Source organism: Falco peregrinus, chromosome W, assembly GCF_023634155.1.
Source record: "Falco peregrinus isolate bFalPer1 chromosome W, bFalPer1.pri, whole genome shotgun sequence".
In the NCBI taxonomy this organism is placed as follows: Eukaryota; Metazoa; Chordata; class Aves; order Falconiformes; family Falconidae; genus Falco; species Falco peregrinus.
This window is the reverse complement of record NC_073743.1, coordinates 10,158,054-10,184,077: the sequence shown is the minus strand read 5'-3', so window position 1 is coordinate 10,184,077 and position 26,024 is coordinate 10,158,054. Positions and strand designations below refer to the sequence as shown.

The window sequence follows — 26,024 nt, the reverse complement described above, 5'->3', positions numbered from 1 at the left end:
TTTGCTTACATTGGTTTTAAGTTGTTCATCATAAGAACACCATCCTAACTGGGGATTTGGAACCCCAGGAAAAAGAACTCGAGCTATGGCACTAGGTCAGGATCCTGTTATAAAATCATAATTCAATAGTTTTTTACAATCTGTTTCTTTACCTGGCGACTTCCACTGTTTTCTGATAACCTTTACTTGTTCATACCATTGAGTTACTGCCCTTTGTTCACAATAAGGGGTTTCATTTTTATGTTCCAGATTGGTCTGATTCATAGTTAAAATTCCCCATGGAATAGATTCACCTACTGCCCTCGGTATTGGTAAACAAGCAGTAATCTGCGTAACATTTTGCAAATTGGCAAATCCTTTAATCAATCCCAATATCAAATTTTCCTCAAACATTTTTTTGGGAATGTTAATCACTTGTTCTGTTTCTAATTGTCTTTTGTTCCTGTCCACCAAGTCAGTCCATGATCCTACCAACACTACCGACCAAAATAAAATCCAAAGAATAATCAAAACCTGATATAAAAAAATTAGACATGTTTCAGTGTCAGTTTTAAAGTCTCTGAGTCACGGTTAACAATCTTCCATGGAGTAGGTACTTTCTTCACCCGAGTATAATGTATCCAAGCATCTGATTCTGCAGTCTTGATAGCTGTAAAAGTGGTTAACAGTATCTGAAAAAGGTCCTCTCCAACATTCCTGCAGAGTTTCGGAGGTCCAGGTCTTCACATAGACATAGTCTCCTGGTTGGAAATCATGCACTGAATTCTCCAGGGATAAAGGTCTATTCCAAATTATTGCACTCCGAATTGTAGCCAAAGTTTTCCCTAGAGAAAGCAAATAGTTATACACATCTTGTTTTCCTTTTACATGTATGTTTGGATTTGGTTCTGGAGACTCATATGGTTTTCCATATAATAATTCATAAGGACTGACTCTTTGGCTGTACCCTGATTCGTAGTAATACCAATGGAAGTGCCTGAGGCCACTTTAGATTAGTTTCTTGACAAATTTTACTTATTTGTCTTTTTTTTTTTAAGTCTGATTCATCCTTGCTACCTTCCCACTAGATTGTGGCCTCCAGGACGCACGTAAATCCCAATTAATACCCAATACTTTTCTAATGCTTTGAACTACTTCCACAACAAAGTGTGGACCTCTGTCAGAAGAAATTCCAATAGGAACTCCAAATCTTGGAATTATTTCTTGTAATAACCACTTCACTACTTCTTTTGCTTGTGTGGTGCGACAGGGAAGGGCTTCTGGCCATCCTGTAAAAGTATCAACCCTTACCAGGATGTACCGGTACCCATTTTGTCTAGGTAACTCTGAAAAATCTACTTGCCAGTAATCTCCAGGTTCTGTACCAGATTTCAATCTACCCATTTGAACTTTTTTCTTAATCCCTGGATTGTTTTTCAAACATACTTCGCATTTTGCAGTTAACATTTTAGCTATTCCCAATATTTTAACTGATACTACTTGTTTCCGTAAAGAAGCTACTAAGGCTTCTGCTTCCCAGTGACATTCCTGATGTCTTGTTTGAATTATCTCTCTCATCAAAAGAGGTGGAATTACTACTTGTCCATTAGGAGTTATCCACCACCATCCAACTAGGCTTTTCTTAGCATTCAATAACTGACCCATTTTTTCATCTTCTTCTGAATATCTTGTTTTTTCCCTGGGAAGGGTTACTGTTTTAGAAGGAATTATTGCAATCTGTAATGCTTGTTTCTTTGCTACCTTTCTTGCCGTTTTATCAGCCAAATTATTCCCAGCTATTATTTTTGTGTTCCCAATTTCATGTGCCTTACAGCGCATGATTGCTACTTGATCTGGTTTCTGAAATGCTTGCAATAATTGTAAAATTTCCTTCTGATGTTTAATGTTTGATCCTTGAGAGGACAATAGCTCTCTTTCTTTCCACAAAGCCCCATGGACATGCACTACCCCAAAGGTATATTTTGAATCTGTCCAGATATTCACTTTCTTGTCTTTGCTTAATTCTAAGGCTCGAATCAAAGCAATAAATTCCACTTTCTGAGCTGACGTGGTACTCTCCAATGTTCCTGCTTCTATAACTGTAGTATCTGTTGTTACCACATATCCTGCGTATTGGATTCCTTGCTCCATAAAGCTGCTCCCATCTGTATACAATTCCCAGTCTGGTTGCTCCAATGGTACATCCTTCAGATCTTCACGACTGGAATAAAAATACTCGATAGTAGCCAAGCAGTCATGTTCCAGTTGTCCTTCTTCCTGTATGGAACTTAAAAACACTGCAGGGTTTACCAGGTTAGTTGTCTTTAGAATCACATCATCCTGTTCAGTCAATACCACCTGGTACTTCATCATTTGGCTCGGAGACAGCCAGTGTCCCCCCTTCTGTTCTAAGACAGTTATCACCATGTGTGGTACATAGACTGTTACTATTCTTCCCAAGGTCAATTTCCGAGCTTCTTGTATGAGCATTACTGTTGCCCCTCACTGCTCGAAGGCAGTTTGGCCACCCTTTACTCACTGTGTCCAGTTGTTTGGAGAAGTATCCGACTGGTCCTTTCCAGCTTCCTATCTTCTGAGTTAACACTCCCAGTGCAAGGTGTTGCCTCTCACGGACAAACAAATGAAAATCTTTGGTTAAATCTGGAAGTCCCAAAGCAGGTGCAGACATTAAGGCACGTTTTAACTCTACAAAAGCCTTTTGCTGTTGTGGGCCCCATACCAAGGGAGAATTCTTTCAGGCCTCATACAACGGTTTAGCTATTAGCCCATAGTTCATAATCCAAAGGCGACACCACCCAGTCATTCCCAAAAACACTCTGAGTTCATGAATATTTTTCAGCTCAGGTATATTGCAAATGGTTTCTTTGCGATCTTTTCTAATTGTCACTGCCCTTTTGAAATTTCAAAACCCAGATATATCACAGTCTGGCAGGCTATTCGGGCTTTCTTCCTGGATACCTTGTAGCCATTTAGTCCAAGAAAATTCAAGAGGTCAATAGTCACCTGTATACAAGTAAACCTTTCTTCTATAGCAATCAGTATGTCATCCACATATTGTAAAAGGAAATGTCCAGGCCTTGATTTGTCCTGTTTCCAGATTTCAAGCTCCTTTGCCAGCTGATTTCCAAAAATTGTTGGGCTGTTTTTAAATCCTTGGGGTAATCTTGTCCATGTTAACTGCATTTTTTGCCCAGTTTGTGGATTTTCCCATTCAAAAGCAAACAGTTTTCTGCTTTCCCTTTCCAAAGGTATACAAAAGAAAGCATCTTTCAAATCAAGCACTGTAAACCACTGGTAAGTCTCCTTTAACGCTGTTTACAGCGTATAAGGGTTTGCTACTACAGGATAAATATCCTTAACTATTTAATTCACTGCTCTCAAATCTTGCACCAGCCCATATTCACCCGAAGGTTTTCTGACTGGTAAAATAGGAGTATTATACTCAGATTCACATTCTTCCAAAATTTTATGCTCCAAAAATTTATCAATCAATTTCTTTAGTTCCTGTCTAACTTCTGGTTTGATTGGATATTGCTTAATTTTTACAGTCCCTGCTCCTTTAAGTCTATTTTGATAGGCTCTGTTAGTTTCAATTTTCCAGGATTATCTGCTTCCCATACTGTAGGGATCACTGCCAAATCCACCTCCAGTGGATTTTCCTGCTCCTTTACCTTTTCTTGTATCATCAGGATTTCTCTCGTTTTTGACTCGGGTATTTTCAAGAAAAATTCTCCTTCCTCAAAAACAATTTGTGCATTTAATTTGGATAACAAATCCCTTCCTAACAAGGGTATCGGACATTTTGGTACATACAATAATTCATATATAATTATTTTATTTCCAAATTTCAAATCCAGGGGTTGCAGGAATGGCCTGTTTTCTTCTTTCCCGGTTGCTCTTATTATATTGGCTGTTTTTTGTTCCAATTTTTCCTTTACAGGTATTTAATACCAAAAATGTCGCTCCTGTATCCACTAAAAATTTAACTTCTTTTTCTCCCAGCTTAATTATAACCAGAGGCTCAGCTGGGTTCCCCTCCGGTCCCCTTCAATCATCTAAAACCATTACTTTGGCTGTCTCCTGCTGAACATTTCCATGCCATCAAATCCATAAATGAAAAAGGCACTTTCACATACACTGGCCCATCGTTACCAACTCCCTGTCACAGGGGAGCTATTGTTTGTGTCTGCTGTCGAGTTCTCCGGGAAACAGGGGTATGAATTACAATCTCGGATAATCTCTCCTCCACATCTTCTATTCCACTGCTATCTGGTTCCCCCACCTGTCCTCGTGCCCTATATTCTTGACCCTGATTCCTTTCTCTCCTAGGAGGGGATATATCTAATTCTGGTCCGTCATCAATTTCAGAAACAATTCTCTTCTTCAAACAACCTTTCCCGATCTTACAAGTTGAACAGCACTTTTTCACTTTCTTATTATCAGCAGTTATAGCCATCACCAAATTATCTCCAACAGTTAACTTGCATTCATCCTGCCAGTCTTTTCTCTGTCTTAAGTAAAAGAACAAATCCACATATGGCATTTCGCTCCATTTCCCTTCTCTTTTACAGTACAGCATTAACTGCAGAATAGTGTTATAATTTAGTGTCCCGTTCATGGGCCACTTTTCCTGATTATCCAATGTATACAGAGGCCACCAATTATTACAATACTCAATCATCTGGTTCTTTCGCAAATCATCATGTAAATCTCTCCAATGTGCCAACAAACATCCCAACTGAGATTTTTTTCGGGACTTTGTCATTTGCAGCAAGATTACTTATACTTTTACTTTTAAACAACTGAGTTAACTTAGATGCCATGGTATAATCACTTTACAGTACAATACACAATCACTCAAATCTGTCACTCCGATCTGCGGATCCGAACTCCACACTCGCTTTCGTGCTCAATTGCACATTTCACCCTTACAGCCACACTCACACTTTTCCACAATTGTTACTTTAAACAAAGGTATGTAACACAATATTATACACTTCTTAATTTTCTCCTCAATACACAACCAAAAAACCAATTCCGTAACACAAAAAAACCCTTCTATCTTCTTGTTAAAGGTGCTACCTTAGCGAACACTATAGCATATAGGTTCTTTTATCTCCGCTATGTTCTTTTATCTCCACTGTTGTCCAATCCTGCAATAGCTTTCACTTATGTCTTACGGGCAGACGCCTAGGCTTCCACTTCCACAAGGATCCTTTTAGTCCAACCCTGCAATAGCTTTCGCTTATGTCTTACGGGCAGACGCTTAAACTTCCACTTCCCCTAGGATTCTTTTAGTCCAACCCTGCACAGCTTTCACCGCGTCTGACAGGCAGACAAATACAGTGGGACTCTAACCCACTTCCTCCAGTGCACTTACTTTAGTGGGGCTCTAACCCACTTACTACAATTACAAAAAAAGAAGTGTCTTACCAAAATCCAGGGAATGTCGCGAAGAGCCTTACGGATCAGGGATCAATGGGTATCCCCGAGAAATCCTCGGTGCCGGCTGGAACTGATCAGGTCCCCGACTCCTCCGGTCTCCTTCAGTGAGGTCCCATCTGGGTCGCCAAAAACTGTTACCAAAATCTCGGAATGAAGAACTTATTGACACCAATGTGATGCAGATAAGCAGACACTTCTTTATTGACGGCCGGGTGCATGAGTGAGTCCTCTCACGATCAACGCACACCAAGTCTCAAAATTAGACACCATATATAGAACTTATTCATACATATTCATTAACTATTCATGCATAATCATAATACTTCCCAAAAATCATTAACATACCCTCCTCCCATATCCCATTCTGTGCAGTAACGGTTGGAAAAGTCTAGAAATGGGTCTGGGGTATGATTTGGGTAGGTGGTATATGAGTCGGTGGTTGCGATCTCCCCCTGCCGGAATTACCTTTTACTAAAGTTCACGGTTTCTTGGCAGGTAACTACAAGCTGTTCCAGTCGACTCTTCCCAGTTCCCATTAATCCTATATTCTGACATTTCAATACACTTTCTACATACAGAAGACTAGTCAAATACAAAGAAATCTGTAAAACCCCACATTTGTTACCTAAGTTTTAAACAATGATTGTAGCCCATTCTTCTGGCCTTGGTACAGGACTGTACAAAGGATTTCATAACAGCTTTTACTGTGCAACTATAAGTTTCATTAAAATATATTTCTTATCCCTCTATATTTCTATTAAAAATGATTTTATAAAATCAAATAAAGTCAATTAATTCTAACTTATTAGCAAATCTGTAACATTTTGACAAAGGGCTTAGAATTCTGAGATGTTTTAGTTCTTACAGGCTTATGAATATCAGTGGCTTAATAAAGAATATGCACAAATAAGTGCCTTGTGACAAAAAGGTAGGGAGGACTGCTGTTGTACATGTTTTGGTTTGGCCAACAGACCTGTTAGTATTGTATGTGCTGCCAGGCCAGTCACATGTAACTCTGGACTTATGTATAGCATGTACTGTGTCTTGACTAATAGGGTTGCCAGCAGAAGTGAGGGAAACTGATGAGGCAGTGTGGGTGGGCTGGGAAACAAGGGACATTCCTCCCCAAACCAGCTCTGTTAGTTCTGCTGCTCATAGAGCAGTTTATTTCAAGTAACTGATAGCTTGTTGAGGCATAGTTTTGTTGCTAGACAGTCGCTCTCTGTATCCAACACTATATAGTGTAATAGTCAGCCAGTTGTATGAGCTGTCAGTATTACAAACCATATAAAGGATCCAGCAATCCAGCCTAGAATGAAAAATGGGTGATGACAGAATGTGCAGGGGTTTTTGTCGCACTTCTCTGATACCTTCCCTTTGACCAGTAATCTTGGCAGCATTGACACAACTATTTAGAAAACTACCCAATTGTAAACTTTGATTGAATGTTCTTGCGTATGGAGAATATGGAAGACTCATGGATACATGGCTCCCTCCTCCCCTGCCACCTTCCCCCTGCACTGTAAGTTATCTTTCTATTCAGTTAGTTGGTTTACTTGCTGATAACTGCAAGGACAGTGTTTTATTAAAAGTATTGTTCTATTACTATACTGTATTGGGTTTACATGGCAAGGTTTTGGTAGCGGGGTGGGGTGGGGGTGCTGTAGGGGGGTGCTGTAGGGGTGGCTTCTGTGAGAAGACACCAGAAGCTGTCCCCATGTTGGACAGAGCCAGTTCCAGATGGCTCCGAGATGGACCTGCTGCTGGCCACAGCTGAGCCAATCAGTGATGGTGGTAGCGCCTCTGTGATAACATATTTAAGAAAGGGTAAAAAAAGCTGCACAGCAGCAGCTGAGGGAGAGAATATGTGAGAGAAACAGCCCTGTAGATACAAGGTCAGTGAAGAGGGAGGGGGAGGAGGTGCTGGAGTAGAGATTTCCCCTGCAGCCCATGGAGGTCCCCACACCAGAGCAGGTAGATGTGCCTTGAAGGAAAACACAGCCTGTGGAGTGCCTATGCAGGAGCAGGCTTCTGGCAGGACATGTGGCCTGTGGAGAGGAGACCATGCAGGAACAGGTTTTCTGGCAGGACCTGTGACCCCGTGGGGGATCCACGCTGGAGAAGTCCATTCATGAAGGACTGCACCCTGTGGAATGGACCCATGCTGGAACAGTTCCTAAAGAACTACATCCTGTGGGAAGGACCCACATTGGAGAAGTTTGTGAAGGACTGTATCTCATGGATGGGACCCCACGCTGGAGCAGGGGAAGAGTGTGAGGAGGAGTTATGACCTCACTACAACTCCCTATTCCCCATCCCCCTGCGCTGCTCAGGCAGAGGAGGAGGTAGACAAGTCAGGAGTGAAGTTGAGCTTGGGAAGAAGGGAGGAGTGGGGGGAAGGTGTGTTTAGATTTGTTCTTATTTTTTTCTCATTATCCTACTCTGTTACAATTAATTGGCAATAAACTAATTTCCCCAGCTCAAGTCTGTTTTGCCCATGATGGTAATCGGTGAGTGATCTCCCTGTCCTTATCTTGACTCATGAGCTTTTCCATTGTATTTTCTCCCCCTGTCCTGTTGAGGAGTGATAGAGCCAGCTTGGTGGTTACCTGGTGGCCAGCTAGTTTCAAGTAAATCTGTACAGTCACAAGTCATTATAATCTTGGTTTCAGAGCAGACTTTGGCTTCAGAGATTTGAGTAATGGATAGAATAGGATAGAATAAGAGAAATGTTAGAACTCTAGGGACTGGCAGAGTAGAAAGCATCCAGCCACTTAGTATACTGTATATTAAAACTGACACATTCTACTTAAATATTGTGTTTCTAATACAAATACAGTTTGCTTCCTGGAAGATAGAATTTCAGGGGCAAAACTTATGTAAACACTAAGCTTAGCAGTTCACTTTTTCCCCCCCATTTGGGAATGAAAACTCTACTTTTCATTAACGGCTTAAATATAATTTTGTTGTGGCTAACAAAAAGAAATCTATGAACATAGAGAGAACTCTTTCCTGATTAAGAACTGAATACTTCTAAAATCTCTTTTTGAACTGTATGCAAACCAGTATTTCCTACTGACACATTTTGAAAACAAAACAAAACAGCCTTCACTGAAACTAGGAAATAGCACCAAAAAGTGACTTAATTTTCTTGCTAAAATTTCTCAAGAATGAAATTCCTTAAACAAAATTAGTTCAGTGGTCAAGGGATGCTGATATGTTTGAACAGAAATTTTCAACAATTAATGACTTGTGATTGACATTTGTGCCTATATGTTTAATTTTATCATGCTATGTTAGAGAACAGCAGAAGTGAGTGCTCTGCAAAGGCAGATGATCTTGGAACCAAGGGTGACAGCAAGGCAGGCAGGAGCAGTGGCCTCAGCTATAGGGCATAGTCCCACAGCAAGGAGAGCAGGGCAGGTCTGGTCACAGCAGCCAGGTTCAGTCAATAGTCCAGTAATGGTTAGGCAAGGCTATAGTGACAAGGCAGGTCTAAGGTCAAGCCAGGAAGTCAAGTCAGTGGGTCAAGTCAGCATTAGTGAGGGACATGGCTAGTCACAGCATATCTGCAGAGTAGCTCAGGCCCAAGGGCGAGGCATCTGCTGCACCTGAGCAAAGTGAGGAGGCCTCTGATGAATGTTCTCCTGGCTCTTTCTCACCCGACTCTTTCCCAGCAGTCTGATCCCAGGTTGCATAGTTGCACCATGTCAGAGCTGGCCTTGAACACAGGCAGCCAAACCACTAAGGGAAGGGAGGAGAGGTTGCAGAGACTGTGTGCTGCTCCGGCATGGTAAATATCTGCCCTGGCACCATGGAGCACCTCCTCCATTTCTGATATTCAGGTTCCCTCTGTTGCTTATCACTCTTTTTGTTCCCTCCTCTCTCTACCTGAAGTTTTCTGTCCTTTCTTAAATATGTTTTCACAAAGGTGCCACCATCTTCATTGATTCACTCAGCTTTGGCTTGCAGTGGGTCTGTTGCAGAGCCAGCTGTGTCCAGCACAGTGCAGCCCCAATGTCCTTTCACAGAGACCACTCCTGCTACCAAAACCTTGCCACATACACCCAATACAGTTATCCTGTCTGGGGTCCTTTCAGGGCTGTCCCAGGAGAATGACAGCCCTGTGCTCCAAGCGTGAAATTCAAGACAAGTCAATGCTGGAGCACCTTTTGGACTGAGGGGGGATTGCTGCCTAGGGATATAAGACACATTATGGGATGCAGGGGAAGACCATTTTGGGATTGCACAGGACTTCTTATGGGGTGTTTAGGGGAGGAACAAAAGGCAGGAAAAGAGAGGGGCTTAAGTGATTTGGGGAGGAATAACGTGGGGAAAAAAGAAGAGTAAGGGGATAAAAAGGGTCGGTTGCATGTAAACGAATGCCTGGTCAATAAACTTGTCTGGCCATGCCCTGTACTTGATCAGTGCAGTCTGTCCTATTTTCTTATTAAATTCCTTTCTAACTCTCCCTGGGTGAGGGGGGCTCTAGTCTGTGTGCATGTATGTGTGTAAGGATGTCTGAGTGCCAGCAACTGGAGTCACTCCACAGGTTGGAGGGCTCATGTGCCTTAGTACCAGCAACTGGAGAAAGCTGAGTGAGAAAAATCAAGTGCCAGTCACTGGAGTGGGACATGGGGCCAGAGCACCTGTGTGTCTATAGTGCCAGTAACTGGACCGAATGATGCCAGGGTGTAAGTGTATGATCACTAGCACAAACTAGCCAGTGACTAGATGAAGTGACCTGGGAGTCAGGGGGGTGGGGGTGTGTCTCTGAGGGTGAGCCCATGGTAGGAGCTCAGGGACCAGTGGAGTCCCAGCCAGATGCTGGAGAGACTGTAGGGTCTGGGGGTCTCTAAGGGTGAAACCCACTTGTGTATGTGTGTGTCTGTAAGGGTGAGACTATGGAGGGTTGGCTACTGGGGAACCAAGAGAGTTCCAGACAGCTCTGTGCATGTGTATGTGAGTGAGTTGATCTCTATCACTAACTTGAATGGGGCTGCAGCCTCAGGGGGTTCATATGTCCAGGTGCTAGCAGCTGGGGAGACTGGGATCAAGGGGCAGCTACTGGGCAGACTGAATATCTGAGCTCTGCTGCTAGAGGGATCCACATTATACTTATGTACATACATTCCCACTAATGGACCTCCATCCTGCTCAGGCAGAGAGGGGAACAGCATAAGGCCATTGGTGCTCTTTGTATTCGTGTGAGTGCTGAGTGTGTCTGTATGTGTATATATATGTATATATGTGGTGTATATGTGTGCTTTGTGTGTGTGCCTACTGGGAATACATCTTCAGCCTTGCTACTGATTAGACCTGGGCATGGAGTTGGGGCAGCCTCGTGTCTCTTGGGCTGTTGAATCTGGCCTGATATTCACCTAACGTCAAGAAGATAATTAGTAACTAACATAGTTATTTCTGTTTCTGTGTCTTTAACTTCTGAGACACTCTATGTCCCAACATAAATATAATCTGAAAATGTGTTCAGAGCTACCTCCTTCTTTAAAAATATATCTTGGTTTCCAATTAAACTCAAGTGCCCATACCTGCCCATGCCAATCAAAAATACAGGCATGTTCTTAGGACTTATTTTCATAGAAGACAGGTGTGTGTGTGATCAGGGTGGGGTGGGCCCCAAAGCTAATAGATTGGTGTCTTTCTTGGCCCCCTATATTTTAAGTGGAGAGACAAAGATTCCTGCAGAATACAGTTCAGAGCAGAAACCCTAGCATAGGCCATTGGAATTGTGGATACAGCTGACTTGGAACCAGTGAGGAGCCAGTTGGGAGCCTATGGGTCAGGAATAGAAGGCAGAACAACATGGGTGATGTTGTGATGGGTGTCTGCTAGTCTGCCTAATCAGGAAAAAGAAATAGATGAGGCCTTCTTCAGGCAACTGGAAGAAGCCTCATACTCACAAGCCCTGGTCCTCATGGGGGAATTTAACCACCATGGTATCTGCTGGAAGGGCAACTCAACAGGGCATAAGAAATCTAGGAGATTTCTAGGGTGCATTGATGGCAACTTCCTGACACAGGTGATTGAGAAGACAACAAGGAAAAATGCTCTACTGGACTTCATGCTTACAAGCAAGGTAGAACTAGCTGGGGTTGTGAAAGTTGGAGGTAGCCTTGACTGCAGTGACCACGAGATGTTAGAGTGAACTCCTAAGAGAATCTTAAAAGGAGGGAGCAGAATAAAAAGCAGGACTACAAACCTCGACTTCAGGACAGCAGACTTTGGCTTCTTCAGTTATTTACTTGGGAAAATACCATAGGATATGGGTTGTACCCATGAGTGCTGAGGGAGCTGGTTGATCTCATTGTGAGGACACTCTCAATTGTCTTTGAAAGGTTGTGGAGAGCGGGAGAGGTTCCTGAGGACTGGAAGAGAGTAAATGTCACCTTGATCTTTAAGAAGAGCAAGAAAGAGGTCCCGGGGAACTACAGGCTGGTCAGCCTTGTATTGATCCCTGGGAAGGTGATGGAGCAGCATCCTGGGATAAAGTTAATTCTCTTCTTGGTTACTAGTGAAGTGCTGTGTTTTGGATTTGGTGTGGGAATAACATGGTCAGAGACTTTTTGGTTTCTCAGACCTTGCTGGTGAGAGGGCTAGAAGGGCACAGGAAATTGGGAGGGTGTAGAGGAATTATAGAGGAATGAAGGCAGGTTAATTAACATTGATAATATACAGCTGTGGGCTTGCTTCAGGGGCAGTGGGTTGGCTGATGTGGATAATGTGCAGCTGTGGCTGGTTCCTGCCAAGTAGTTAAATAGCTCTAAGGCAGAGGTCCTCAAACTTTTTAAGCAGGAGGCTGGTGCACAGATGAAGTGTCAGGAGGTCAGCTGCAGCTACTTGGTTTCCCCTCAACCCCCAGCAGGGGGGTTCTGTAAATACCGGGGGCCAGATTGAAGACCCTGGGGGGCTGTAATTTGAGGACCCCTGCTTTAAAGGGTATGGAAGAAGAGCACTAAATGAAGAGAGACCTAGAGTAAGCAGAGGGAGGAGAGTGTGTGCCCTGCATGTAGGAGAGATGAGGAGAGGACCTAGATGGAGGTGAGGGTGGCCTGGCTTGCTGCCCAGGGGCTGGCTGGGTGATGTCTGTCAGCAGGTGGTGAGCAGTTGTATTGTGCATCACTAGCTTTCTTTTCTCTTTTCCATTTGGGTTTCACTCCTCTCTTCCTCTCTCTCCTTTTCCTTGTAACTGTTGTTATTGTTCTTTTGGTTTTATTTTTGCAGTTGTTAAAACTGTTCTTATCTCAACCCTTGAGTTCTATATTCCTTCCTGATTCCCCTTCCCACCCCACCTGGGTGAGGGAGGAGTGAGTGAGGGGCTGTGTGGTACTTAATTACTGGCTGGGGTTAAACCACAAGCAGATAATCCTGGAAACCAGGCACATGGAGGACAAGAAGGTGATTGGGAGTAGTCAGCATGGATTTATGAAGGAGAAACCATGCCTCGCTTGCCTGGTAGCTTTCTATAGTGAGGTGACTAGTTTGGTGGACAAGAGGAGAGCAGTAAGTGTTGTTTTCCTTGACTTCAGTGAAGTCTTTAACGTTGTTTCCCTTAACATCCTCTTAGAGAAGCTGACAAAGTGCAGGCTAGATAAATGGACAGTAAGGTGGACTGAGAATTGGCTGAACAGCCAGGCCCAGAGGGGTGTGATCGAATGCACAAAGTGAAGTTGGAGGCAAGTCACTAGATGTGTACTCCAGGGGTCAATAGTGAGGCTGATAGTGTTTAACCTTCTCATTAATGAGCTGGATGATGGGTCAGAGTGTACCCTCAGTGAGCTGGATGATGGAACAGAAGTGGGAGGAGTGGCTGATAAGCTACAGGATTGTGCTGTCATCTAGAGGGACATGGACAGGCTGGAGAAATGGGTTGACAGGAACCTCATACAATTCAACAATGGGAAGGGCAAAGTCCTGCACCTGGGGAGGAACAACCCCAGGCACCCAGTACATGCTGGGCACCACCCAGCTGGAAAGCAGTTTGGCAGAAAAGGACCTGGGGGTCCTATTGGACAGCAGGTTGAACATGAGCCAGCAATGTGCACTTGCTGCAAAGAGGCCAAATGGTATACTGGGCTGCATTAGGAGGAGCATTGCCAGCAGGTTGAGGGAGGTGATCCTTCCCCTGTACTCAGCACTTGTGTGGCCCCAGCTGGAGTATTGTGTCTAGTTTGGGGCTCCTTAGTGCAAGGAGGGTATGGAGCTACTGGAGTGAGTCCAGCACAGGGCCATGGAGATGGTCCAGGGACTGGAGCAATGTCTTCTGTGAGGAGAGGCTGAGCATGCTGCAACTCTTCAGTCTGGAGAAGAGAAGGCTTGGGGGGTGTGGGGTGGGGGGGGGTGTGTGGCAGGCAGGCAACAGGACTTATAAACGTATATAAATACCTGATGGGAGGGAGTGAAGAAGAGGGAGTCAGACTCTTCTTGTGATGCCCACTGACAGGACAGAAGGCAATGAGCACAGATTAAAACATAGGGATAGAGAGGGAGAGGAAGGAAGTTAAAACTCCCCAGAGATCAGCTGGGAAGAGAAGTGGCAGTGCTCCACATGTGAACATCCTTTAGAGTGCAGCAGGAGGGTCACAGTTGCATTGTGGAGGGGTGGTGGTGGGACAACCCCTGACATGCAGAATCAAACTACAACTTAGAGAGTTATATAGCAGGTATGTTTATTGTGACGCTGGGTGTAAGGGGTCCTCCTAACTTGCACACTATTTCAACAAGCTGATGGGTGTTTATTATACAAAGTCATGCATATGTGTAGGGTTTCCAAAAATTCATTATCATAATCTTCTCCCTCTGGTGCCTCTTCAAGATGTACTTTTCACCTTCTTGGCTGGTTACCTAAAGTTCCTGCTTATCTTTGCATACATTAGTAGTCCATTGTTTCTGTTATCTAAGAGTTCTTTAAGTGTCATCCATCATCTAACCTTTTGTTGCAGACCATAATCTATCTTTTTGTTCAAGTGTAAAACATCTGCTAGCTAAAGGATGAGCCCTTCCTTATTGCCCACTCTAAACATGTCAAGCTAATACATGCCCCCTGGGCTAGTTTTTAATCTATATCGCCCCCAACCATTTTGCTTCTTCCCCCCCCCAATATTAAAATGACTGTTATTTGCTTATTATCTATCATGTCTATTCTAATATGGAGTCAGCAGTCCAGAAGCTACTGGGTGGATGTGGGGGAGGGAATGACAACTGAAAAGCAGTGCAGTAAGAAGATAAGAGGAGAAACATGGCCTATTGTTTTCTGTGGTGCTTTCTACAGCAGCCTGAGGCAAATCACAAACTGGAAGGTTTTTAATGAATCAAATTTGAAAATTATATCCCAATCAGTACAGTATTCTTTGCAGTGATATGAAAAACAATTGATAAAATTCTTAAATTTGCTATGGACTTTGGTTATGACAGTGCATGATCACTGAGAGAGGTGGTGGGGCCTGAACCATTTGGCAATAATCTAGGAAATTTTTGAAGTTCTTGGACTAAAAACAGTGCGTTTGATGGCAGGAGAGGGGGGTTTAAACATGGAGATAAACTCATAATTTGTGTACATCCAATTAAAAGAGATACCAGGAACAGCTGTTTTCTGCAGATTGTCATGTAGCATCTCTATTTCTTACCTTAGGTTGCCAGAGTGTTTGGTATGTCTTTTTAGATGTTTAGGTGAATGCTTCAGTATAACTTTAGGTTCAACGATTATGAAGACTAGGAACATTTCCCAGGAATGCTTTATATATGCTTGTAGTAAGTCAGGTTTTGACTCCTGCTTCTGTAAGGGTGAGTTTAGTAGAAATGAAATGGTCAGACCATCATAATTAAGTGCAGGGCTCTCCTTTTATCTTTTGGGATGAATAGCCTGTTGCATTCTTGAACTTTTCTTTGGAGAGAAATAGAGATGAGCTTTCAGCAGCTCTCATTTTGGCTATGCCGGAGTTCATAATTTGTCCTTGATTATCAGTATAGTGTTGACGCAGAAGGCTCGAACGCAACTTGTACAACCAATGTGATCAAGTTAGTGCCACTTTATTAAGGGATACACAGCAATTTATACTCTACGGGTGATATTAATAGACTCTCACCAATTTATACCCCCAGCTAAAAATGCACACGCTACGCAGGCTTTGTTATGTAAAAGGTGATAGGTTAAAACTACTCATTCACATACTTCCATCTCCCCTATGATAGGTCCCGGTGTGGTGCCCACACGCTGCTCCCCCCCTTGTGCAGGCATCCTGCTTTTTCTCATCTTTCTGTCCAACTCCATTATCTCTCTGTGAATACACAGTTTGTCTCCCTTGGCCTTGCATGTGTCCTTCACAACACCTGCAGCTTGTTACAGCTTTGGCCTGCTTGGCCTGCTATTACAACAAAGTTACTTGGTCTGGATAGCTCATAATATGTCCGTTGTCTTCCAGCCACTCCACAGTATAGTGCTTCCTAACTTATTTTCTGCTTCTCCTGGTTTCAGCTGGGACAGAGTTAATTTTCTTCCTGGTAGCTGTTACAGTGATGTGTTTTGGTTTTAGTATGAGAATAATGTTGATAACATACTGATGTTTTAGTTGCTAAGTAGCGCTTACTCTAAATCAAGGACTCCTCAAGTTTCCCATGCTCTTTCAGTGAGTAGGTGCACAAGGAGCTGGGAGGGTGTATAGCCAGGACAGCTGACCCAAACTAGCCAAAGGGATTTTCCATGCCATAGAACATCGTTCTGACTATATGAACTGGGGGGAGTTGGCTGGGAACTGCTGATCACTGCTTGGGGACTGGCTAGGCATTGGTCAGTGGGTGGTGAGGAACAGTATTGTGCATCTCTAGGTTTGTTTGGTTTTTTTTCTTGGGTTTTATTTCTCTCTCTCCTCTTCATTACAGTTGTTATTGTTATTACTATTATTTAACTTTATTTCAATTGCTAAACTGTTCTTATCTCAACCCATGGGATTTGCCTCTAATTCTCCTCTCCATTCCACCGGATTGGGGAGTGGGTGAGCAGCTGCATGGTACTTGGTTGCCGTCTGGGATTAAACCACAACACTGCTGTGTGTTTTCATATCTTTTTGAAAGATAGATAACTTAGAGATATATAAGAGACTATTGACATAGCTATGTTAATATCTCTTTAAAGACAGTAAAAATTTGTGGTGCTTCATTTCCCCTCCCTCTTCCATCTGTTATATTTTTGTATTTGTTGTAACAACATGTCAGTAGTACGCATCTTGTAAAATGTAATCAACTGCAGTATAAACTTTGTCATAGGACAGTATACTATTTAGGTCTGAGATAATGAATTGACCTGGGACGTGATTACCCAGGGAAATTAAACTTTTTTGCCATTCTCTCCATCCCTCTTAAAGAAGCCTTTACAGAAGTTGTTTAAACATCCTGTCAAATGAGATAACACGTTGCTTCTATTGTTAAATTCTTTGCTAAATATTTTATCACACTAATAGGCTGATAATCTGTAGAGGTTATTTTCAACCAGAAGATTTGTTTGTTCTTAATATAACCTATGAAACCCATACAGTATCTTCATAAATTTAATGTGCTCCGTTTGATACTTGTTCTAAACTAATTTTCAGCAGACTGAACTGAAACCCTTTAGTACTATAGAAATTTGGCATAGATACAAGCCTCCTGCTTATATGAAATTTAACTTTGGCATTGATTGTGCAAGTGTTACAGTACTTATTTTTGCATGGGATTGAAGACACTGCCAAGAAATGTGGGATTGTCTTGATTACTGTAAGGAAGGCATTTAATTGTAAAGAAGTCGTAGATTAGCAATGAAAAAAATGTAGGAACTAGGAGAAATAATTAATGAGAACATGAAAAAATTTCTGTAGCTTAGAGAGGAAGGAGTATGACTGAATAGTGAAATATGAGCTTATTAGGAGTTTTGGCTTGGAGGTGTATGTTTCTAGAGTAAGAAGACTTGCCAGGATATTTCAAGAAAAGCGGAGAGGAAAAGAAAATTTTATTTTTTAAATATAAAAGCATCTGAAGATAAACAAATACTCTAGAGGAGACTTCTTTTAGAAAATCAGTGTCTGATCTAAACACCATTCAAGACAATGTGGTGTGTAATCTTGTGTGTGTTTGTGGTGGTGAGGTGGTCTTTTCATAGACTTAACTGGGTTCCATTGTTTCATGTGGACTTGTGATAACATCTAGAAATTTGATCACAAGGGACCACTGCTTAACTTTATGCTAATTTAAACTGTTCAGGCATAAATTCTCATGGAAACTTATAGATGTATATTGTGTGATTCATGATGGGGGGAGGTCTTTTTTTGTGTGACTGTCAACTCTTTGACCATATAGTATTTGTGTAACTTAACATCTATTTAGATCTTCCCTGCATTTTTAACATATTTCCTTCCTTTTCCTGTTATAGGTAAGCAACTTGAAGAAAATTTTAAAAGGAATAATGGATTATAACCATGAGGTAAGAATATTCTTAAGTAATCTACATTCACTTATCTTTTGTTATATATCTTCAATGTACAATGTAGTCTGCTGATTTTTAGGTCTGGACTTTTTCAGTGTTGGGCACTCAAGGAGTCTTGTAGCCTGTTCTCATGTGTTAGCCCTCTCAAAATTGATTGCCCACATTACCATACAATCATGTATGATGGAAGGTACCTCCAGAGGTCATGCAATCCAAAGTTGTTTTGTTTTTCCAAAGCAGGGCCAACAAGAGATGATTGCTCAGGGCCTTGTCCAATTGATGTTTTAATACCTCCAAGGATGGAGATTCCACAGCCTCTCTGGGCTGGAGTTCCAGCATTTAACTACCTTCATGGGGGAGAAAAAGGCTTTTCCTTGCATCAAACCAGAATTTCCTCTGTTGCCTCTCATTCTATCACGGTGCATTTTTGAGAAGAGGCTGGCTCCATTTTCTCTACACCTTCCCTTCCTCTAGGTAGTTTTAGACAGCAATACAAAACTCACCTGAGCCTTCTCTTCTCAAGGCTGAACAAACCCAGATCTCTCAGCTTTTCCTTGTACATCACATGCTCCAGCTCACCAATTGTCTTGGTAGCCCCCACTGGACTTATTACGGTATGTCAGTATCTGTTTTTTACTGAGGAGTCCAGAACTAGATACAGGACTCCAGGTGCGGTCTCACAAATACTGAATAGAGGGGAAGAATCACTTCCCGTGATGCATTGTCTGTGTTCTTGCTAATATGTGGTTGGCCTTCTTGGCTGCAAGGATACACTGCTGCTTCCTGTTGTTGTCCACCAGGACCCCCAGGTTCTTTTCTGCAACATTGCTTTCTAGCCAGTTGGCCCCAGCCTCTACTGGTGCAGTGTGTTACTCCTCCCCAGGTGCAGGACTTGGCATTTGTTCTTGTATTTCATGAAGTTCTTGCCAGTTCACTTCTCCAGCCTGTCAAGGTCCTTCTGGATAGAGGTTCTACCTTACGGGATATTGATAATTTCCCCCAATTTGGTATTGTCTGTGAACTTACTGAGAGTGTACTCTGTACCATCGTCCAGGTGATTAGTAAAGATAGCAAACAGTACTTGCCCCAGTATCCATTCCTTAAGGATGTTGCTAGTAACCATTTGTCAGTTGGACTTTGTACCACTGATCACAACCCTCTTAGCTGAACAGTCCAGCTAATTTTGCATCCACCCTATTGTCCACTTATCCAGTCCATATTTCACCAATCTGGCTAAAAGGATACAATGGGAGACTGTGTCAAAGGCCTCATTACAGTTGAGGTAAATGACATTCACTGCTTTCCCCTTAGTTATGAGTTTCCTGTTCATCCATAGTGACCTTCCATGGTTGCTCAATTTCTTGCATGTTGGAATGGATGTTTGCTGTGCTTTGAGAAGGTTGTCCTTGAAGACCAACCAGCTGTCTTGGGCCCCTTTGCCTTCCAGGACAATTTTCCTAGTAGCAGATACAAGCTGAAATCTATTCTCCTGAAATCCAGGGCTGTGATTCTTCTATTTCATTTGTCAGGATTTTTATCTCCACCATTTTTTGATCATTACAGCCAACCTACCCTTGATTTTTCACATCCCTTAACAGTTTTTCCTTGTTTGTAAGTAACAGGTTCAGGAGAACATCTCCCCTAGTTGGTTCATAAGTCATCAACATAAAGAAAATTATTTTCATTACTCTCAATCTTCTGGATTGCTTGTATCTAGACATGTTGCCCTTTCAGCAGATATCTGTGTGTTTTAAGCCTTACAGTACCAGGGCCTGTGATTGAGGCTGCTTTTTTGCTTTCTAAAAGAGGCATCATATACTACTTCTTAGTCAGGCTGTCTGTAACAGACACCTACCACAATGTTACCTGTGTTGGTCTGTCTGCTCAACTTGACCAACAGGTGTCTGACTGGCTTATCACTCATTCCAAGGCGAAGCTCCATGTATTCAAGCTGCTCCTCTGCATAGAGCATCCATGGCAACACTCCAGCTATATGAGCTAGCCTTCCACTCCTTTGTGCCTTTCCCATCATACTGTCCCCCATGCCATGACTTCAGGTTATGGTAATCCTTCCCCGACTTAACTAATTTAAAGTAGTCCTTGCTATCTTAGTGAGCCTATCAGCAAAGACTCTCTTGCCCTGCTTTGTCAGATGGATTCTGTACCTGATCAGCAGTTTTCATTCCTCAAAGTGAGCCTCATGGTCATAAAAATGAAAGCCCTGCCTGCGACACCAGGTTTTGATCTTCTGTGTGCATCCACTCATACCTGAGCCTTCTTCCCTCACTGGAGGGATTGAGGAGAACACCTCCCTTCCCCTCTGAGACCTGAGTCTCTGGCAAGCAGCAAACCTACCAAGACGTCAAGTCAGGTCTGGAGATGGACACCTTCATCCCCTGCAGGAGAGAGCCTCCAGTAACTATCACCCTTATGTTGTGTGGACAGTTGGCTGAGGCTCACTGGCTCTGATGCCTTCCCTGAAGGGAGGTAATCTTCCTCACTTGTTCCTGGTGCAAATATTCTGTCAGAGCTTCATTATTAGTCTGATAGTTAAGTTTTAGAATACAAACAGGAGACATTTTTGATAATGATTCTGTTTTGGTGATGTCTTTAAACTGTGCCTCTGAACTTTCTCCTCTCTTCCAACCGAAGACTGCTTCTTTCTCCTCCCCTTCCCTGGGAAGAGAAGAGGGGGAGGAAAAGCACTTTTTATCATCTCCCCATTGTAGTTAATTAAAATGTTTTAATTGAGTGTTAGTCTAACCACTCTGTTATATAGGAGGGTGTTATGCAAATTTAAAGATTAATCACTCCATATGACAAAGTTTTTCAGTGGTGAATCTTCGTCTCTGAAATCTGAATCTAGTTTGAGTGATGTTTTGTAGTAAATTGGTTAGCACAGTGTGATGCATAGTCTGTTCATTGCATGGGAATATTTCTTGTCCCAAGAAACAATATTCACCTCTTATAAATATGATGAGGAAGATGACTGCAAATACAATGCTTTAGAACAAACAGATTTTTCTAAAAAACTGAGTACCTGAAGTCAGATTCATAAGTCCATATTCAGTAAATGGTCACCCCTCCAAGTGCTGAATATCCATGCTAAAGTTACTATTTTGAGAATAGATGTTTGAGTAAATGTTTTCTGTCCTGACTTATTTGATCATAGTTGAACTTATTGGCAGGCTATAAGTACATTTTAGAATTAATTTTCATGGTTTTTGACATATGTTTTTCAGTATGTGCCCTTATACTTGCACCAGTGCCCAAAGTCTGTAGCTACTTTTGACTTTTCATTTAAAGTTTAAAAGGATCTTTCATTGTAGTCTTTTGGTACACACATCTTCACTGTTCTTCAAAGAACAGTTTGCTTTTAGCTTCTGAATTAATGAATACTGATAACTATAATTAAAATCATTCAGTCATAGAACGTTAGTATAGCTATGACAGAACTATGGCAGCTCCTTTTCAGCTAGTTGGTATATATGATTGTTAGGAGTCTAACAACTTTATTACCTAAGTCAGCAAGCAATAATGATTGATTTACTAAATTGCACAAATATAAATCTACAAGTGTGTTAAGTGTGACACAAACACATGCCCCCTACTGTAGTGATGATTTTGGCAACAGCAGATACGTATTTGATTCTGCTACTTAGCCTTATTTATACTTTTGTTACCAGGGTCTTCCTCCCTGCCTCTGCAAAGCCCTTTTACACAGTATAGGTGAGAAAAATGCTTGGGTTTTACCTGGTGCAGCTAAAAACCTTTGAAAAGCTTTTTTATGACAATTTATTTAATTGTAGAGAAGTGTCATAACTTCTTGCTTGAAAGAGAAAAGTCTCTCGGTAATCTCTCTCTACACTGGTTGTCTTGTCTATTATAATATGGAAGAACAACAAGCTAAAGGAGGCCCCTGGAATCTTGCAGCTTTGGACTCCAAACTTTCATACTTTTTGTAAAATGTTCTGCTATTTATTTTCCTCAAATAAATGAAAGGTGTCTGTTTCATCACAAGACATTTATTCTGGAGCCTAACCTTCCTTTTGTTGTATATGTCATTGAGTTTTGTTGCAGTATTAAAATTGTCAGTTACATTTATTCCATAATCCTAAATGACTCTTTCACTTCCATGTGCCCCCTCTCTCTCACCATGCCTCCCTCTACCCCTTGTACTCACTTGCCTGCATTCTCCTTCTAGTCCACCTTCTCTCCTGCACCCACCTTCTCTTCCTAGCTCTACCTCCCTTTCTCTCTCGTCTTCTCTTTTGCCTTCCCTCTCTCATTCTTTCTCGCCTTCTCTTAGACTCCTTCTCACTGCTTTGCTCACCTTTTTACCCTCTCTTGCCTACTCTCCCTCACCTTCTCTCTCACTCTGGCTCTTTTGCACTCACCACTTCTCTCACAGTCATCGTGATCCACCCCCCCGCCGCAGATACCTTTTCTCACCCTCTCATGCTTTCTCTTCATTCTTTTTGTATTTACATTTACTCTCTTTAATTGCATGTTGTACACTAGGTCAGGTCCTTTACTCATGGCTGAAAAATTAGTTGGTTTTGGCTCTGGACGTGCTAAGTATCCTTAGATTAGACTTACAAAACTTTTAGACCAAGTGTTTTACAAACTGAGATTTATTATTCACTCATGCTAGATGTCTTTTATTGAAGTAAAACATTTCTTACTTTGCAATGGTATGATTTAGGAATTCAGACTTACTTTATTCCAGATGGAAAGCTTTTAGGCATTAGATAATTTTAATGAAAAAACTTAAAAATAATTAATTCATCAAGTGCTGTTGATTAGCTTTTTTTAGGCCTACCTACGTTACCTTTCCTTACCTGGACAAATCTTGTTCTTGATAACCTTGAAACTAAAACTTTGTTATTAGTTGAGACAGCTTTCCAAAATGTCACCTTTGTCAAGTGATAAGTATGGGTTTATATTTTGAAATGCATATATGAGCTGGTGCAATTTTTTTTAGTTTCTTTAAAGATGGATTTGAAAACTATGCCAAATTAGAGTAAGTGCTTCCTATTGCCTCTGAATCATCTTTGTATTTTGTAATGCATGTGTACGTATTTATAGTGATGTACATATGTATGCAGATTCTAGGGCAACAGATTAATGACTTCACTCTTCCTGATGTTAACCTGATTGGAGAGCACTCTGATGCTGCAGAGCTTGGGAGAATGCTTCAGCTTATTTTGGGATGTGCTGTGAATTGTGAACAGAAGCAAGGTATTAAATTTTGAAAGTATGTTTTGCTTCTAGGGTAGTTAATGAAAATCTAACTTACTTTTTAAATCACTGAGGGAAAATGATACGCTGCTATGAGACACAAGTTTACTTTTTCTAAATCATAATACTACTTTATTTTACAGGCAATAAGTGATGTTATATTATGAGCTTTACTAAGCGTACAGGCTGGAAATGTGGAATTGGTTTTGCTTTCAATATGCATATTTTTAGTTTGGGTTCCCTGAGCTGAAAAGGGAATTCACAAATGAAAAGTCTCGCCCCCAACCTTTAACTATTCATGTGTGAGGTAGCTCTGTGAAGTGAAGAATCAACAAATGTAATTTACACATCCTTCGCTGTGACCCTTGCATTCAGGAATGTATCCCAGTATCTTAATGCATGTCAGAGAGCCTTCATTGTCACCACATGCCATCTACTGACAATTGAGACACTAGGGTTTCTGAGACTTCTGCACAGGGTTAGCACTGGAGTATGGGAGATAGTGCACTTCTGCACCAGTAGCTGGAGTCCAGGCAGGATATCCCAAGGACATCTAAACTCTCACTAGAGGCCTATATTTAAGCTACTAAATACCACCTCAGCAGTTAGTGGAAAACACTTCTGTCTCCTCTGGCTTCTGTGGTGCCAGTTCCTTACCTGACCTACAAAGTAAAATGGGGACCCATTCTGTTTCTCGCCATATATGGCAGAGTATTTGCTAAATGGTAAAAGCATTTCTTAAGGTGTTCCAGGGCCCTTGTCACATCCTTGGGTGTGTGATGTCTTATTGCTATCCAGTTCCCTTAAATTATGTTTAACTCCAGTTGAATTCAGGTAAAAATACAAAAAGTAATTCATAACACTTAAAATCACAGAATCGCAGAATGGTTGAGGTTGGAAGGGACCTCCGGAGGTCATAAAGTCCAATGTCCCTGATCAAGCAGGGCCACCTAGAGATGGTTCCCAGGATCATGTGCAGATGGCTTTTGAACATCCCCATGTATGGAGATTACACAACCTCTCGGGGCAACCTGTTTCAGTGCTCAGTCACCCTCACAGTAAAAAAGGGTTTCCTGATGTTCAGATGGAACCTCCTGTTTTTCCATTTGTGCCCATTGCCTCTTGTCTTGTCACTGGGCACTACTGTAAAAAAGCCTGGCTCCATCCCCTTTGCAGCCTACAGTAGGTCCATATCTCTTATGTACTGAGGAGCCTGGAACTGGACACAGGACTCCAGGTGTGGCCTCACCAGTGCTGAATAAAGAGGAAGGATCACCTCCCTCGACCTGCTGGCAACACTTGTCCTAATGCAGCCCAGGATACCATTTCCCCTATTTGCTGCTGCCAGGTGCCCACCAAGCCACTCTATCACTCCCCTCCTCAGTAGAGGGGGGGGGGGGGGGGGGACACGACAGGACGGATGGACAGGGACGGGACAAAATAAGATTAAAAACTCATGGGTTGAGATAAAGGCAGTTTAATAAGAAAAGCAAAGGAAACAAAAAAAAAATATATTCTCTGCTTCCCATTGGCAGGCAATGTCCATCCACCTCCTGGGAAGTAGGGCCTCAATACATGTAGTGGTTGCTCCAGAAGACAAATGCCTTAATAATGAATGCCCCCTCCTGTAGAAGAATGGCTGCAGAAGCATGGCCTTAGAATCTCTGAAGATCTGCACAATCCAGGCCTGGTATTAGAATAGGCCTGTAATCAGAATTGTACTGAAGTTGCTGTGCTGAAGTTAACAAGAAAAGTAGCCTTGAGCTATTCTTGAATGCTGAGACCGAGTAATTATGTTGTGCCAACAGGCTGTGGCTGTAACAAGATACAGCTGCTGGGAAAGCAGGTGCAGGGCCAAGAAAGATAGGGACTGGTATGGGAAAATAGGGAGTAACAAACTACAAGGCTGAAGCACAGCAACACAATTAGCTACATGGATAGAATGCTTATTTTAGTCATGATAATTAGGGGTGTGAGAACCGTGCGCGTTTAGAGACTACTAACCAATTATATTTCTGCTTTACGAATATGCATGTGTATCGGTTCTATATAAGTAGTGTTAGAAACTAACAAAGTTGAGCAAGATGCATAACTCATATTGAGCGTCTTCTTGACTCCGGCAAACCCTTCTTCCAACACCCTCCTCTTCCTCCTTTCCCTTAGCTTTTATTGCAGAACACTACTTCATATGGTACTGATATGTGGAATCGGACTCCACAATCTTATGAGATTGTAAAGTAGGTATGTTTATTCAGCGCTGGGCAGCACGGGGGGGTGGGGGGTGGTGTCACCCCACCAAAGCCGTGCACGCCTGGGGCGGCAACAACTTGTCTCAATTTATACAATCAAATGTTGCATATACATAAGGTTTCCAAATATGCCTATACATATTCATGACCCATCCCACTTCATATTAAAATTAGTTCCAAGAAGTCATTTCCATAAGTCCCTCCCAACTGTGCTTGTGTGGTGCCTCTTTGTGGGGATGAAGCTTGGTAGTTTCCCTCGCTCTGAACGTTTTACCTTTTCTCTTTGCGCAGACTCAGTTGTTCCTTGGTCTTTGTCCAAATTATAGAGTTGGTTTTAGCTACTTCTCATCAAGAACTGTCCTTCAGGAGGAGCTGTAGACTCCTTGCTTCAGTTAATTTACACAATGGTTAGTAAAACAAAGCATTATTTATCAACAACAATCTAGATAATTGTTAAGCAATTAGATCTACTAAAATTTCTTTAACCCTTTCCCTCAGTATGGAATATCTCTTTGGTCAGTTTGGGTCAGCTGTCCCATCTATATCCCCCCCAAGCTCCTGCCCAGCCCCAGCCTCCTGGCCTTTGTGGGGGGAGTTTGGAGAGACAGCCTTGATGC

At 42.2% G+C, this 26,024-nt stretch overlaps 1 protein-coding gene across 6 annotated transcripts in view; it reads left to right on the top strand.

The window, feature by feature from the left end:
* The window catches only part of LOC129783152 (protein Hook homolog 3-like), a 124,940-nt gene that overhangs the window by 37,392 nt on the left and 61,524 nt on the right, over positions 1-26,024 (top strand). For 4 of the 6 annotated variants that reach the window (XR_008745136.1, XM_055792993.1, XM_055792991.1 and 1 more), the window contains 2 exons: positions 17,864-17,914; positions 23,026-23,158. Coding sequence is in view for 4 of the 6 variants with exons in the window: in XM_055792991.1 (XP_055648966.1) it covers positions 17,864-17,914; positions 23,026-23,158 (184 nt within the window). In the remaining 2 variants the exon portion in view is untranslated. The remainder of the gene's footprint in view (positions 1-17,863; positions 17,915-23,025; positions 23,159-26,024) is intronic. The other 2 variants (XM_055792992.1, XM_055792994.1) reach the window with 1 other exon arrangement.